The 17,500-nt window shown below is 28.4% G+C and overlaps 1 protein-coding gene across 5 annotated transcripts in view; it reads right to left on the bottom strand.

The window, feature by feature from the left end:
* Positions 1–5,281: 5,281 nt before the first annotated feature.
* Positions 5,282–17,500, bottom strand: part of LOC100213797 (putative autophagy-related protein 11) — a 51,810-nt gene continuing 39,591 nt past the window's right edge. For all 5 annotated transcript variants that reach the window (XM_065817568.1, XM_065817565.1, XM_065817566.1 and 2 more), the window contains 7 exons: positions 16,059–16,303; positions 15,747–15,830; positions 15,260–15,319; positions 15,041–15,185; positions 14,717–14,847; positions 8,538–9,323; positions 5,282–8,404 (listed from right to left, as the gene is read on the bottom strand). In XM_065817568.1, the coding sequence (XP_065673640.1) occupies positions 5,540–8,404; positions 8,538–9,323; positions 14,717–14,847; positions 15,041–15,185; positions 15,260–15,319; positions 15,747–15,830; positions 16,059–16,303 (4,316 nt within the window). In that variant the 3' untranslated portion in view covers positions 5,282–5,539. The remainder of the gene's footprint in view (positions 8,405–8,537; positions 9,324–14,716; positions 14,848–15,040; positions 15,186–15,259; positions 15,320–15,746; positions 15,831–16,058; positions 16,304–17,500) is intronic.

The raw sequence follows: 17,500 nt of genomic DNA, 5'->3' as shown, positions 1-17,500 counted from the left end.
ATATATATATATATATATATATATATATATATATATATATATATATATATATATATATATATATATATATATATATATATATATATATATATATATATATATATATATATATATTATGTCCGTGTATTCCACAAAAAGAGTGCTCAATGTTCTTAAAGAACAGAGTAATAATAAATTAATAAAAACACTTATCTATCTTTTATCTTCAACATGAAGTTTCACCATCAGTAAGTTCATAAGGAAGCTTCCTGATGAACCTACTGATGGTGAAACTTTATGTTGAAGATAAAAGATAGATAAGTATTTTGACTAATTTATTATTACTCTGTTCTTTAAGAGCATTGAACACTCTATTTGTGGAATACACTGACATAATATATATATATATATATATATATATATATATATATATATATATATATATATATATATATATATATATATATATATATATATATATATATATATATATATATACATATATATATATACATATATATATATACATATATATAAATTATGTTAGTGTATTCTACAAACAGAGTGCTCAATATACTATATATCTTTCAAAAATACTATTTTTATGTTAACGTCTGTAAAACCCTAGCAAACTTATATTTAAATCTTTTCAATGAAGTTGTTTTTCGTTTGCAAATACCAGCTGCCAAATCACTTTAGGAGATATGTTGTCAGCTGCACTTTAGGAGATATGTTGTCAGACTGAAAGTAATTGATACTTTTGATTTGCATTAGAAATTGCCACGTGCTCATTTAGAATTGCTAAAAATTTTGAAAATTGTGCTTACATTACCTGTAACCAAAGCATCAAATAAACCTTTTTTTACAGTTTTCAAACGTGTAAAAACTTATTTCAGAACAACGTTTGGTAACGAAAGACTAAATATTTTACTGCTAATGCTGTCAAGCTCAAACTGTTGAACCTTAAAGGTTTAGTAAAGGGCTTTGTCAAAATGTGCCAATAAAAATAATACATTTGTAACTCTTTCCCGGTAAACAAAAATCCGAGGTAACTGCCACGTTAGTTTTTCACTGCCCGTGAAAACAGCCATATAACTCGATAGTCCTGGCGGAAGGCGGGTACAATCTTTTTTTTTGAGAACATGAAAATATTTATATTTATAAGAATAGTTATATAAAAATTGAAAAACTTATTTTATGTAAGAATATATTCTATATTCGCGTTATTACATCAAAATAACTAACAGTACCTAGTTATTAAAGTTAAAATTATTAATTAATATATACTTTTAAGTATATATTAATTTATAATGTTAACTTTAATAACTAGGTACTGTTAGTTATTTTGATGTAATAACGCGAATTACTTTTAAGCGTAAATTACTTTACCTAACTCATATAAAAATATTTAATTTACTTACATTTAAAAGTAAATTCGTTTTTTTTCACATAAATTATATAACGTGTTTTGAGATAGGTAGCCTATTCAAATCCATTGCCTGATTGAGGGCAGTTCTGGGTAATACTTCTGGTATTACTCTGATGTATGCGGTGTTTGTGGTGGGGCATTGGGAAAGGATTTTTTTCACGTATATTATAAAGGGTAGTTCTATTATAATAAGGGGCAAATATAGTTAACATGCGGGTATACCAGTAGTGTAGAGACGGGCTCCCTGTCGCATGAGTGCTAATAGGGGCTGTTAAATAATCATTGATTTTTTATTTCTTTTTTTTTTTTGTTGAGCAGAAATAGATTAGTGGTCATAATGAAACTTTAGCGGGGGAGGGGGGGGTAGGGAACAATTTCTAAGCTATGGGTAATTCATGTATGTGTAAACCTCGACTAAGTCATTAAGTTCCTAAAGTTTTTAATAATATTTGAATATTCACTTTATATTTTCTAGATGCTAATCTACTTTTATTAAAGTTTGGAATTACTAATGTTGTTTGAACAAAAAATGAACTTTAAAAGATCAAAGTGCTTTATAAAAAAGAATGAACTTTAAAAGATATAAGTATATTAAGCCATATAACTCGATAGGCCCGCCAGGCCTATCGAGTTATATGGCTGTTTTCACGGGCAGTGAAAAACTAACGTGGCAGTTACCTCGGATTTTTGTTTACCGGGAAAGAGTTACAAATGTATTATTTTTATTGGCACATTTTGACAAAGTCCTTTACTAAACCTTTAAGGTTCAACAGTTTGAGCTTGACAGCATTAGCAGTAAAATATTTAGTCTTTCTTACCAAACGTTGTTCTGAAATAAGTTTTTACACGTTTGAAAACTGTAAAAAAAGGTTTATTTGATGCTTTGGTTACAGGTAATGTAAGCACAATTTTCAAAATTTTTAGCAATTCTAAATGAGCACGTGGCAATTTCTAATGCAAATCAAAAGTATCAATTACTTTCAGTCTGACAACATATCTCCTAAAGTGCAGCTGACAACATATCTCCTGAAGTTTTGCTGACAACATATCTCCTAAAGTGATTTGGCAGCTGGTATTTGCAAACGAAAAATAACTTCATGGAAAAGATTTAAATATAAGTTTGCAAGGGTTTTACAAACGTTAACATAAAAATAGTATTTTTGATTGAGATGGTCAAATGCTTAAATTGCATAAAAAAGTGATTTTTAATTAATTTTAAAAAATTTAATTAAAAGTAATTATAACACTTTGCATAAAACGCTTATGAAATTCTGCAACAAATCTATCCAAAACGACCTAATATAAAATTACATAATATGATCTTTTTAATTTCTCAGAAAAATAAGTTGGATCACTAGTAACTTGTAAGTAAATATTAACGTCCATTGCAACAGCTGATTCAAATTTTTAAATTTTTTAGATAACCCATTCTACTTAGTTTCAGATCTCAAACTTTCAAAGTATTTCAGGGTAGAAGCAATTTGTTGATACCCTGAAAAGTCTGATACTTTTGCGTTACTCAATTATAAGGTCTAATAGTTTATTGTGCGCAACAGTCTATTGCTGCCAGCAATAGACTGTTACGCACTCAAAATTATTAGACCTTTTAATTGAAGCGATTCAGATAATGTGTTGGTTTTTGACCACTCATTACACTAGCACCATCATAATCATATTGGGCAACACAATAGTTCCAGTCTAGTCCCATACAAACTATTTTTATTATATTTTTTGTTTTTCGCCGTTTGACAATAATTACAATAACTAAGTAAATAAACAAAAGTTTACTACAGGAGCAAAAAAAAGACTATAGGTTCTCGATTTGTAATGGAGTATTTAGAAGCTGAATAATAGGTTTTGGATTGACTAAAGTTAGTTTTTGAGAATCTTGTACTGTATATATGATATATTTTTCTAAATATTGAGTTAAATAAACGCGGTGCCATTTTTTTATCAAATTTAAACGTAAATATAAAAATTTGATAAAGACTTATTTTGAAATATTTAATATATTGAGTTTTCTAAAAGTATTATTGAATGGGAGAGTCGACGTTCATTTGTAATAATCCTATTAGCATTTTTTGTTCGCAGAGAAGTTTATTTATTTTTGTAACGTTGGTGCTGCGCATTATTTGCGTTGGTGCTAAGCAATATTTGCGTAGTTTAGGTAACAATATATAAATGAAAAGTATATGTATTTCAAACAAAATTGGTTTAAAAACTGTATACCAATATTTTTTGAAATTTTATTCTCAATTACATTTATATGTTCTCTTCAATTAATAATTTCATCTAGAATTACGCTTAAGAATTTTAACGATATTTCCCTTTTTATTAAATTATTATCAATAAAAAGATTTGGTAGTTTCAGTGGAATTTTTTTTTTTTTTTAGAAGCATGATGGAATAAAGTGTATTTAGTTTTATTAATGTTTAAGGATAGTTTATTAGATTTAAACCGTTGGCTTAGTTTATCAAGTTCTTTGTCTACTGCTAAAAACAAAGCATTTATACCTTCATTGGAATAAAACAACCTTTATTGGAATAAAACAAGTTAGTATCATCGGCAAATAAAATTTAGTTTCAAATATTAGAAAAATTATTAAAATCATTAACATAAACTACTTAAACATTAATAAAATTTGCAAGTGATTTGATATAGAGAGCACTTATATGATTGAGAGAGAAAATAATTGGAAAATTACTCTCTCTCGTATTTGCGCCTATAAAAGTAACGAATAATTAATGCTAGTTGTTATTATTTTGAAATATTTTTTTATTTTATCAACAACCGAAACTGAAAAGAGTTAAGACACTTTAATTTAATTAGCTATTAATAACTTAGTCATTAGTCTTTAACCAACAAAGCAAAGCCAGAACAATCTACATCTCTAACCAGCAAAGTAAAGCCAGAACAACCTACATCTCTAACCAGCAAAGTAAAGCCAGAACAATCTACATCTCTAACCAGCAAAGTAAAGCCAGAACAATCTACATCTCTAACCAGCAAAGTAAAGCCAGAACAATCTACATCTCTAACCAGCAAAGTAAAGCCAGAACAACCTACATCTCTAACCAGCAAAGTAAAGCCAGAACAACCTACAAAGCCTTATCTACAACTTATCTACTGGGTAAATAAACTTTGCACACTTAATGGCTACAAAATTGATGAAGTAAGAGCTAAAATTGCCTCAACAGACATCTTACTTTAACCACAAATAATATTATTTGTCAAAATTTAGTTCATTGACACATCCAACAAAAAAACAAAAGGTTATTAACTATTCAATTAAAATAGAACCAATGGCCAACTACTTAAAAAAAAAAAAAAACTAAAATTGACCAACTCAATAGCACTACTAACAAACACGTCTGTATCAAATTAAAATTTTATGATCAATTGATTCTTTTAAACTGTATCCGTTGCCCTCGCAATTAACATTGCCTTTAAGAAATGCAATTTAATTAAATGCTCGAGTACTGCAACATTAACTTCAGCAACATTACGTACTAATACGTCGGCGTTTGAGGTGGTGTCATGACTGTTGTATATGTGCAAAATGTCTGGCCAACAGATTGCACATTATAAAACTCTAAATAAAATTTATCCTACTCATAACATTTCCAACCTTTATTAGAAATCACAAGGATCAAAAAATACACTCGACTTAATCCTGGCTAATAAACCAGATTGATCAAATGACGTAAAACAAGCTAATCTTCTTTGCTACTTAGTCAAAGTATAGGCACACTGTTTCATTGAGGTAAGTATAATTCGTGGGTAACCAAAAACTTCGCAAACGCTGTACTAACTCTGGAGCAAATATATTGTAGCATACCGCACATTTTTACGCAAACGCCACAAAAAAGCTAGTAAAAAATGGGGAAGTTTTTTCTTTTAAAAATATTTACAAATTATGAAAACCGCGTGAAATAAAATTAACTTTATACAATTGTTTGAATGGGCGAGTTTTTGAAGGGACGAGTTTATAAATGGACGAGTAAAAACGACTTGTTAGAACTGGTTATCAAGCTGACTCATATGTCGGCGAAGCTCATTGCTATACATGTCTCTAGTCTAACACAAAGTTTAAATCCAAATTTAGAAATACTCAAATCAAACTATTTTTTACTATTTTCCTCTTCTTGCCATTCTTTCTTTTAGACTTAACCTTGGTTCATTGTTATCCTCTGTGCGACCAGAAAAAATATCTGTAACAGCATCGTTTGTTAAATTATTTGTTGAAGCCATACCAGGTGATGCGTTGCAAACATTTCTTGTTTCCACATTTATATCGTCTTCCACAATAACTTTCTTTCCATCTTTTGGAAAAACTTGACACTTTGAGTCAGTTTTTTTTGCACCCAATTCAGCATTTAACAAAACATTTTCTGCTGAGATTCTTTTAGACTCGTCTTCTTTTGCTTTTATTGTCTTAGACAGATCTTCTTTTTTTCTTACTTCTTTAGATTCTGTAGTTGTTTTTTCACCTTCTTCAATATTATTTTTGCTTTCCGATTGTTTTTTAACTTCTTCCTCTTTTTTTCTTCTTTCTCTATATTCGTTGAGTCTATCATAACTTTTTTTTTTTACTTCAGGAGATTCACTCTTTACATTAGAGGAAACTGTGTTAACATTTGAATTGGAAGAAATGGTGTTATCGTTTGTTGGTGTAACAAAAGATTTACTATCCTTTTTAGAAACATCAGCGATTTCCCTTGTTCCGGAAGTGACAAAGTTATTTTTCCCCCCGTAAACATCTTTTGTGTTAGTGACATTGGTTTCCCCGGAAAATTCCTTTGATGTGGTAACAGAGGTTTTATTATTTGAGAGCAGTTTTTCCTTTTTATCAGCTTCTAATTTTTTTTTTTCGTCTGTTAGTTTTTTATCTTCTTCTTTCTTTCTTGCTTCTCTATATTCGCTAAGTTTATTAGCTTCACCATTTTTTGCTTCAAATGGCCTACTTTTTGTAAGAGACGCATCATTTTTATCGGTAAGGTTTTTGTTATCTGACAATAGTTTTTGTTTTCTATCAGTTTCTTCACTTTTTCTTTTATCTTCAATAATTTTTTTAGCTTCTTCTTCTTTTTTTCTTCTTTCTCTATATTCACCTAGTTTATCAGTTTCTTCTTTTTTCACCTCAGGAATTTTACTTTTTGAAAAAGAAACATCGTTGTTATTGGTAGCTTGTTTTCTTTCAATTACTAAATCTTTTGTTCTTGCATCTTTAAATTCACCAGGTTTAGTTTCTCCCTTTTTCAATTCAAGCAAGTTATTTTTTGTTAGAAGGACATCGCTTTTATCGGTAACGTTTTTGTTATCTGACGATGGTTTTTGTATACTTTCAGTTTCTTCATTTTTTATTTTTTCTTCTCCTAACTTATTTGATTCTTCTTCTTTTTTCCTCTCTCTGTATTCATATAGTTTACTAGTTTCTACTTTTTTGACTTCAGTTGAATCACTTTTAATATAAGAAACATCATTTTTATTGTTTACATTTTTACTAACTAACGGAAGTTTCTCTTTATTACCACTCTTTTCAGACAATTTTTTTTCTTCCAATTTTTTATTAGCTTCATCTTCTTTATTTTGACCAAATCTATTCTCAATCGATTTGTTAAATTCCCCATTTTTTACATCGTTAGCTTTTGTATTGGTTCCAACTTTCGTACCGGAAACAGAAGTATTATCAACTTTGTTATTTGCTGAGCGTAATTCTTGTTTTTTAGTGATGTCATTAACTTTCTTTTTTTCTTCTACTAAATTCTTTTTTTCTTCCTCTTTAGTTTTAGTTTCTTTGAGTTTTTTATCAAGTTCTCCTTTTCTCATTCCAAAACTATTATCTTTTTTATCAAGTTCTCCTTTTCTCATTCCAAAACTATTATCTTTTGAACTTGGAGCAGTAAAACTTCCATTTGAACCAGAGATTTTATTTTCAACTGTTGCAACATCCGATAAAATTTTCTTTTTAATTTCAGATTCCTCAGTAACTTTTTTATCTTTACTAACAGTTTTAGTTTCTTCTTCTTTTTTGTTTTTAATATTTTCTATTTGTTCTTTGGACTTGTCTGATTCTTTGTTTTTAACTTCAGATTTAATGCAACTTAAACGAGAGCTTTCCTTTAAGCGTGGATCATTATCTTTATTACAAACTGATTTCGAGTTTAAATGAGCACCTTCCTCATTATTGCTTACGTTATTAGTACTTACTAACTTATTATTTTTTTCAATGTTTTTTTCTTCTTTTTTTAAGTTCCCTCTTTGTTCGTTAAATTTATCTAATTCTCCTTTATTCATTCCAAATGTTGCACTTGAACGAGAATCTTTATTTGAGAGATTTTTATTATCAAACAATAGTTTTTGTCTTTTATCGTTGTCTTCTGTTTTTCTTTTTTCTTCAGCGAGTTTTTTAGCTTCATCTTCCTTTTTTTTAGTTTCTCTTTGGTCCGTTATTTTTTCTGCTTCTGCTTTTTTTACTTCTGAAGCCTCATTTTTTGTTAGAGGAACAAGATTTTTATCAGTTGACATTCTTTGAAGTTTTCCAGCTACTTCTGTGTTTTTATTTTCATCTTCTATTTGTTTAATACTTTTTTCATTTGACGAGTTGTTCATTGACAAACCGCTATGATGTTGTTTTAGTTCTATCGAGTCTTTATTAGTGCGGATTATCGTGTCTTTATTATCTACTTGAAGTTTCTTTTTCAATTCATACGAGTTTTTTTCCTCTAAAACTGGTTTATGTTTTTCGATATTATTCTTTTTTTCTAAATCTGAATTCCTTTTGGCGTCATTTTCTAGTGGTTTTGTAGATAATTCACAGGGTTGGTTGGAAATTGTTTTATTGTTTGAAGACATATTGTTTTTTATTGCTGCATTTTCTTCAGTAAACTTTTTAATTCCTTTTGCGTTTTCTTCAGTTAACGAGTTTGTAACATGGGGAGAATTAGAAGATAGAGAAGACGTTTTAGTCTTGAAATCCTCATTAGATGTTTTATCCTGTAAAAATAGTATTGTTTATTGTAAAAAACTATATAGTATTATTGAATTTGAAGTTAAAAAAAATAAAAATATAACATTAATTATAAATTAGGCTTTATTGAATAGACTTTATAAAAAATTAAAATTTCACCTTTGTATAAACTTTCTCGATTTCATTCTTTTTATCTTTGGCATTATCTGACTGTAAAGTTTTCTTTTCATGATTCACAAGTTTATTTTCGTTCACCATCACTTTCTCTTTTTGCTTTTCTAACTCTTCTAGTTTGTTCACTTTCGTTGATGCTTGTTTCGAAAGCAAATCGTTTAATTTTTTATCTGATTCGTTGACTCTTTTAGCTGATTCTTGTTTATCTGGGTGAGTTGATTTTAAATTACTCCCATTGATTTTTTCATTACTTTCTGTGTTTAATAAACCGTTGTCAGTTAGCAATTCTTGACTTTCGTTTTGTTTACTTAGCTCATTTATCTCTTTAAAATGTTCCCTTCGTTTTCTTTCTTGTTCCTTTTCTAAATCTCTTATTTTTGAACTAGGTTGCATGTTTTTGCGTAGAGCTAATATTTCGTTTACATTAATTCCCTTCATTACTTCACGACTTTGGGGTAAAGGTTGGGGTAAAGGTTGTGCTACTCGTCTGTATTCTGTTTCCCCTGAACTATTACTTTGGGTAATCTTTTCTTCTCTTTTAGAAGAATGATCGTGTATTTTAATACTATTACTGTACTCTTCCATTTCTTTAAACTGCTGTTTCCTTTTCCGCTCTTGTTCTTTTTCTAGTTCTTCAATTTTTGATCCTCGTGAGTTTGATTTTCGTTGAGCAAGAATATCATTGATATTAAAAGGGCCTACTTTAGTCGAGGATGAATCTGACATTTTTTCGTTACGTTCACCATTTGACATATGACCCATGTCTAAAACCTACAAAAATATATTTTAAACTTGATAATAAAACAACAGTATAATTAGTTAAAATTGGTCCCTTATTTTAAATTACTTTGAATTTAATTTCAAATCTAATATACTGTTTTTTATGAATTTTGTCGCGGGGCATGTCAACAACATCCTATGTATATACATACATATATACATATATAAATATATATATATATATATATATATATATATATATATATATATATATACATATATTTATAAATATATATATGTATATATATATATATATATATATACATATATATATACATATATATATATATATATATATATATATATATATATATATTATATATATATATATATATATATATATATATATATATATATAAATACATACATATGTACATACATATATATATACATATATAAATATATATATATATATATTTATATACATATATATATATTTATATATGTTTCATAGTATAATCTTTTAGCGTTCAAAAATAAAGACCATATAAAATTTATAACCCCCTCAAATTAAGGGGGTTTAAACTTTATATGGTCATAATTTTTGAAAGCTAAAATATTTTACTATGAAAATTAAAATTTATCAATGAATATTAGTCTAGTTAAAAACAGTACAAAAAATACTTCATCAACTTGTTGCTCTCACGTTTGGGATAGGGGGGCACAAAATTTGGGGCTTTTTTGTTCCCAGCCTCCAATCATCACAATTTTTTGCAAAGCATCTTTATTTGACATAAGTATAAGCATATAAATGTTTGGAGTTTGCTCCATGTCTGGAAGTTAGCTATCTCAAAGACTAAAAAGAGCTGGTTCCGGCTCAGATATATATATATATATATATATATATATATATATATATATATATATATATATATATATATATATATATATATATATATATATATATATATATATACATATATATATATATATATATATACATATATATATATATATATATATATATATATATATATATATATATATATATATATATATATATATATATATATATATATATATATATATAAATAGTATTGAGTGCTCGATAAATGATATCAGAGCTATATAATTGATTTTTTGACGAGATTAATTAAAAATAACGACATAGTTTTTACTACTAAAAGTTTCATGCTCTTAGCAATCATCCGGTAAAAAATACGTTTTTTTTTCGTTAATAAATATACTCTTAATAAACGTCATGGCATTCAAAAATTCTGGTACAGATAAATTAAATGTTTTTTCATTTGAGGAATTTTGTGATTATCTGTCGTTGATAGAGATGGGGATTTGCTTTATTATTTGCGGAGAATGGTTGGAATTAGTGTGAATGTAATTATTTGGAAGAAAAACTTAGCACACAACTGCTTTGATGTCTCAATGGGTTGTTTTGACGATGCACAAGTTTGTGAACTGGTGGGTCTATATATATATTAGACTCACATTCTAAAATAATAAATAAAGAAGACGTTGGACTATATCGTGACGATGTTCTGATGGTAATTTGTAAAAAAACTGGATTACAAATTAATAGCATACAAAAAAACATAATTAGAGTTATAAAAATAATCTCTACTGATTCCAACCATTCTCCGCAAATAATAAAGCAAATCCCCATCTCTATCTACGACAGATTATCACAAAATTCATCAAATGAAAAAACATTTAAATTATCTATATCAGAATACGAAGATGAATTAAGAAGAAAATTTCTTCTTAATTCATCTTCGTATTCTGATATAGATAAATTAAATGTTTTTTTTTAATGGTTTCACTGATTTTAATTTAAATTATAACCCCCAAAAAAAAGCAATGTATCATGATTTAACCCCCCGTATAGTAAAAGCGTTTCTACCAATGTCGGACATATTTTTCTAAATTTAATCGACAAGCATTTTCCAACATCCTTCAATATCATCAAAGTGAGTTACAGCTGCACCAATAATATCGAAAGAATAATAAAAAGCCACAACAAGAAAATCAGTTCAGAAAGACCAAAAGAATACTCACCCTGCAATAGCATAAATAAAGAAAACTGCCCTATAATAGGAAAATGTAGAGCCTCTAATGTTATTTATAAATGTATAGTATCCAGAAAAAGTATATATTGGCCTAGCAGAAGGCGAATGGAAGAAAAGATAGGCTAACCACAAACACTCATTCACAAACAAAAAGATGAGAAATTCAACCACCCTTTTAAAGTATATATGGCAGATAAAAGAAAACTTAAAAATAACACCCAAATTAACCTGGTTAATAGTTAAACAAGTCCCCGCTTACAGCAACGTAACAAAAAAATGCTTGCTTTGCCTTCATGAAAAACTTTGCATAATATCATACAAAGGTACGCAAGAATTATTAAATAAAAAAGCAGAAATAATATCCAAGTGCTGTCACGAAAACAAGTTCTTGCTTGACAACCACGAACCCAAAGATTAAAAAACCAAACCACGCTTGCAAATAGTAACAGTTTTATAATTTTTTTTTTTGAATGTCGCGATGTTTATTAAGAGTATATTTTTTAACAAAAAAAAACAATGTATTTTTTACCTGAGGATTGCTAAACACATGAAACTTTTAGTAGTAAAAATTATGTAGTTATTTTTAATTAACCTCGACTCAAAAAATTAGTTATATATATATATCTCTATATCTCTATCTCTCTCTCTCTCTCTCTCTCTCTCTCTCTCTCTCTCTCTATATATATATATATATATATATATATATATATATATATATATATATATATATATATACAGGCCCGTAGGAACAAAAGTTATATTAGGAGGGGGGGGGAGAGTGTGCTGGGGACCCTTTTTTTTAAGTAAGCCCCGGTCCACCACTTTGGAGGCGGGGGGGGGGAGAACACGTAATCGTTTGCTTTTTTCTAAAAACTAACTTCAAAATTTTTTATTTGAAAAATTATTGGGGGAGGGGCAAATGCACCCCCGGTTGCTACGGGTCTGATATATATACAGGGTCGTAATGACTAATGTCGTTTAGAGTAATTGTTCAGCTTTACGTGAATAAAAATTTGAACAAAATCGCTCAAATTTTTATTCACGTAAAGTTAAGCAATTTGCTCCAAAAACGCTGAGTAATTGCTTAGCTTTACGTAAATAAAAAATTTAAGCAAAACTGCTAAAGTTTCAATTCACGTAAAGCTGACCAGTTATTAAGTAAATGCAATTGCTTTTTTTTATTCACGCTTCCTATTGATTACAAAATTTATCTCATCAAGCGTAAATTACAATTAATCATGAATATCGCACAAACTTCAGTTCAAGTTCACCTTTCTGGCTTTTTAAATGATTTTCATGGCATCATTAGTGAATTCGCCCTTTTTAATTTGCGGAAAATTCACTAATGATGTCACGAAAAATCAAAGGAGAGCGTACACATCATGTTTGATTAAAATTATAGCCAAACTAAACGAACGTTCTTGACCCACAATTGATCTCGTGCAGTTTTTTATGAGCCTAAGTTTACTGAAACCTCTTTCAAACGTAGCAACTTTGAATGGTATGGTTAGGAAGATAAGAATAATGATTGCCGTATTAGGATAAGCATCAGTCAATGAATATTTATAAATGAGTTGCAAAATAACAGTTGATTAAAGTCTTTTAAAGTTTTTTATCATTACAGCAGTTTGATATTTGAAGCATGCTGTATCTGATTGAAATCGAACTTAATTTAATTTATGCAATTATGCTGTTAAATACAAACTTGCATTGAGATCCGAATTCTGTTTCTGCTGTGAGGAGGTGAAAGTCGTCTTCAGCTTCATAAAAAGCCATCCTTTTCACTTTGCGCTTCCTTTTTATTGGAAAGCCACCTTTAATTCTATTCTAGTTGGCTGTTTCTGTAGTATCTTAATGGTCTTTTAAATTCTGAATCCATATAATCCTTTTAATTTGTTTTGTTGCAATTTAATTTTTCAGTGATCTCTAAGCTTTGTGGACTTCATTGAATCTCACAAAAAAATTGGAGAAGGTCTCGCACCATCTCCAATTTTTTTAGTCATCTGCTCTTTGTGGGCATCTGTAGTGCAGTCAAACAGAGCAAATTAGTATTTAGCTTCTTTGTTGTTTGGTAATTTTTCATTTCTAACTTTCTGCCTGAGTAACTCAATTAGCTCATTTTGAATTCAAGAAGAAAAGTAGGACGTTCTTTGCTTTAACAGATGTAATGTATTCAGCCACTAAAGGATAATAATGGTTAATCAAATTAATCAAATTTAGAAAAATTCCATTGGTTTGTTAACTGATGAATTCTGTTGTGCCTTAAAGAACCCAAAACTCACTGCAGAGTTTTGGTGATCATTGTTGTTTTCATGTTCAGGAATTTTTGGGATTAGTTTTTTCCGAATTTTTGGGATTAGTTTTTTCTTTTGAAATTTCTGAGAAATTGTAGGTTTTTGTTGTTGAAATAACAAAAAGCAAAACAAATAATGAATTTTTGATATTACTGTACAGCAACCAATAGCAAACAAATTTATCACCATTGTAATGAACTTTTTCATGCCAATTTGTGCTAAAGTGTCGCATTCTAGTTGTCAAAATTACACAGAGTGATTGGAAAAAATTCTCTTCTTTCTTGTTCTCGCCCATGCTGAATCAAAATAATCTTATTTTGTCCGTTACTTTAGGCCATGTTGCTGAATCCTTGTGTTGAAAGTTTTCTACTGAGATTGGTGAAAAATCTGATAATTCTGAACAATGTTTATTTTAATCCATTTCAGCTCAGTCAGAAAAGCAAGAATTTTTATCTTCTCCTGTTGTTTCTGAATCATTAGTGCAAAATTCTTCTTGACTTTGGCTGATGAAAATCTCCTTTTCAATTAATTCCAAATGATAGTCTGAACTTAAGTCATTAATTTCAGCTGTTCAAAAAACTTAATCTGTTAAACTGGTATTTTATTTTTTTGTTATTATTTTAATTTTTTTTTTCAATTAATTGTTTAGATTATTTATTTACTAGTCCAGAAGAAAACATCGTAATAGCAGAGCTAATCGAGACGAGCTCCCTTCGTACCGAGGTACTACTCATTCGCTGAAGTCATAGCCGGGATTTGAACACTGTTGTTCAAATCAATACAATAATATTCAAATCCCGGCTAAAGTGCTACTCAAGTTCGGAAATATTATTGGCCGTAGCAGTAATCCTGCTGCTACGGCCAATAATATTTCAAATTTTGGGTTGTCCCATATTCGATGTTGTTGTGTTAATGACAATACATACGACGTTACGAGTATATTATGGGTACATACAAGTATGTTATGGGTACATACAAGTATGTTAAGGTATGTTAATGGGTATATTAAGGAATTAAGGTATAAGAGTATATTTTTGTTATTAAATTTCAAGTTGTACAAAAAACAAACCTTGTTTTCAATGAGTTTTTCAAGACCACGACGACCTTTTACTTTAATCCAAGGTTGAGGCCATTCGTCGCGTATTTTTGTAACAACTTTTAGATCATAAACATCTTCTCCATTTTTACGACGTTGGCGAACTAATGCACAAAGTTTTTAACAGTTTTTTAAAATAAAAATTGACAAGTTTCCGTGTATCAACGTATTATCACGGATTCACGTCTCAGGTCATATACAATTAAGTCTATACAGTCTTAATACAGTCTGTATTGCATACAGTCTATATACAATACTGTATTGCATACAGTCTATATACAATTAAGTAAAACTTACGATTTTCGTTATGTCTAATAATAGCTCTGTCAGCTTTGTTCCTTGGTCCAGCTTGCGTGAAAGAGTAACCAAATTTTATAATATTTTCGTTCTTGTCAATTGCCGTTGCCATACACTCTTCTCCTTGCAAACCAAACGGTTGTTTCTATTGCAAAAAAAAAGTGCAGCAAACAATAAGAAATCGTCTAATGTTTCCAAATATTTTCTTGTGGTACTTACTTGGTTAGATATCTTTACTTCTCGAAGAGAAGGATGACGACCAACTTCAGACATTAAAGCCTAAACAAATCCCGATACCATAGATGACACATGAAGCATGAAAACTACGAACTTTTACAACATTCAAAAGCGTCAAAATATAATAAAAAATAAAATGGAACAAATAAGATATTGATAATAAACGATTTTTTTCATATTTGCTAGAACTTAGGCAAATTTACAATTTTTGGCCAAATATTTTCAAGTATTTTTTTTCACATAAAATTTTTCCTCATATACAATTATTGCATTGAATCAAAACTTAGCAAAACATTTTTCGATAGTTTTTAATCAATTCAAAAAAAATGTAAATATAGTAATCAAATTCATAGAAGAGAATATAAATTCACTATTTTATTGATGATGACACAAGCCAATCTTGCTTTTACACAACAAAAGTGCAAAAAAAAAAAAAATGAACAAACAAAAAATACACTAAAACACTAACCAATATTCCATGCATAGTAATTATGTTTGATTCTAAGTTCAAGGTTTCCATAACACTGTTGTAACGTAATGCATTTGCTAGCTCCTTAAGATTACATTACAAAATATTAAACAGTACAAACATAAAAAAACAATATTTGAAAATAAAATTTGATGAAAAAATAATTATATATTTTTTAAACGTATTACTGTGTGTTCAGAAAAAAAAAAGAATTTCAATAATAGTAATAGTAATGATATTATATTAATTTATGCAGTTAAAAATCTATATATTTTGAGAGCATTAAAAAAAAAATTTAAGTTATATAATTACTTTCACTTCAAAATCAATTAGACCAGTCATTGCCATCGAAAGGTGCTTGACTTTTGATGAACGCTCAACCGTTTTAATGACTTCTAACTTAATACTCCGCTCTAAATTCGGTTGGTTATTAATGCAAATATAAAACAAATCATCTGTATCTTCGCGACAACACCTCATGAGCTCTACAATATCGAGTTCTGTTTCTTCGTCAGCTTGGGTTATGCATTTCCGTTGCTCTGTTGCTTTCACTGATGCTTAAGAAAATTTTAATTAATGGTTACTTTGAGATATAAAAACACTCAATTTTCACGATTTACACAATTATAATTTTAAATTATATTTCTATAAAGTTTTACAAACTTAAGAATATTTTAATAACATCATAAAACGTTAGATTACATCGTGAAACGTTTGGTAAGGTCAAACATGAAACGTTTAGTTGGTAATATTTAGCATTACTTAAGCTATGCAACATAACCATTATTTATGAAATGAAATAATTATTTATAGAGCATAATCATTATTCATGCACGGAGGACTTTTTGATATTCGAGTTGAGTAACTTGACAGTTCTAAACGTCATTCATGTTCAAGCTTACACGATATGAAAATGCTTATTTAAATACTCCGCAAATTGAAAACTGGGAACAAAAGTGCTTTCGAAAACATTATTAGGAATCACCCACATTGTGGAAGAATTTGGGAGAAACTTGTAACAATAAGGGAGAAACCTGTGAGAGAAATTAGTTTCAAATTATAAATCCTTATTAATATAGCTACAACTTTTTCTTAACATCAGATAATTTTTTAATGAAGTTCTAAATATTTAGAAATTTCAGTATTGCTTAAAGAAACAAATTTTTTTTTAATGCAAAACACACAAATATTACACTCGAAATACTCAAAATTTTAACTTGCACACTTCCTTTTTCAACACTATTAAATACGGCAAGCTCTCTATAAAACATCAATGTATTTCTCACTGTAACCAAACAATACCATTTATAAAAAAAAATTTTTAACTTGCACACTTCCTTTTTCAACACTATTAAATATGGCAAGCTCTCTATAAAACATCAATGTATTTCTCACTGTAACCAAACAATACCATTTATAAAAAACCAAACATTTATAAAAAAAAAAAATTTAGCAAAATACTCTTTTATTACCAACATTCTTCTTCTCAATTGAAACCAAATTAAGAAATTTTTAATTGAGTATACATTTAATAAATATTAATTTTATCTTTTATCTTTTTTCTGTCTTTTTTGACTCTACTACTAATATTACTATTATCATTAATTTACCTTTGTTGTATAAATCTTATTAATATTATTTATAATGATAGTAATAGTGATTTAATTGTAGTAATATTTTATTTAATTTTACGGTTATTGTCCTAATTTTTGCTAATGTTATGTTTATTTTAATAATTTCTGTAATAGTTATAA

This window comes from Hydra vulgaris, chromosome 14 (genome assembly GCF_038396675.1).
Source record: "Hydra vulgaris chromosome 14, alternate assembly HydraT2T_AEP".
Lineage (NCBI taxonomy): Eukaryota > Metazoa > Cnidaria > Hydrozoa > Anthoathecata > Hydridae > Hydra > Hydra vulgaris.
This window is presented reverse-complemented; position numbering and strand designations above follow the sequence as displayed.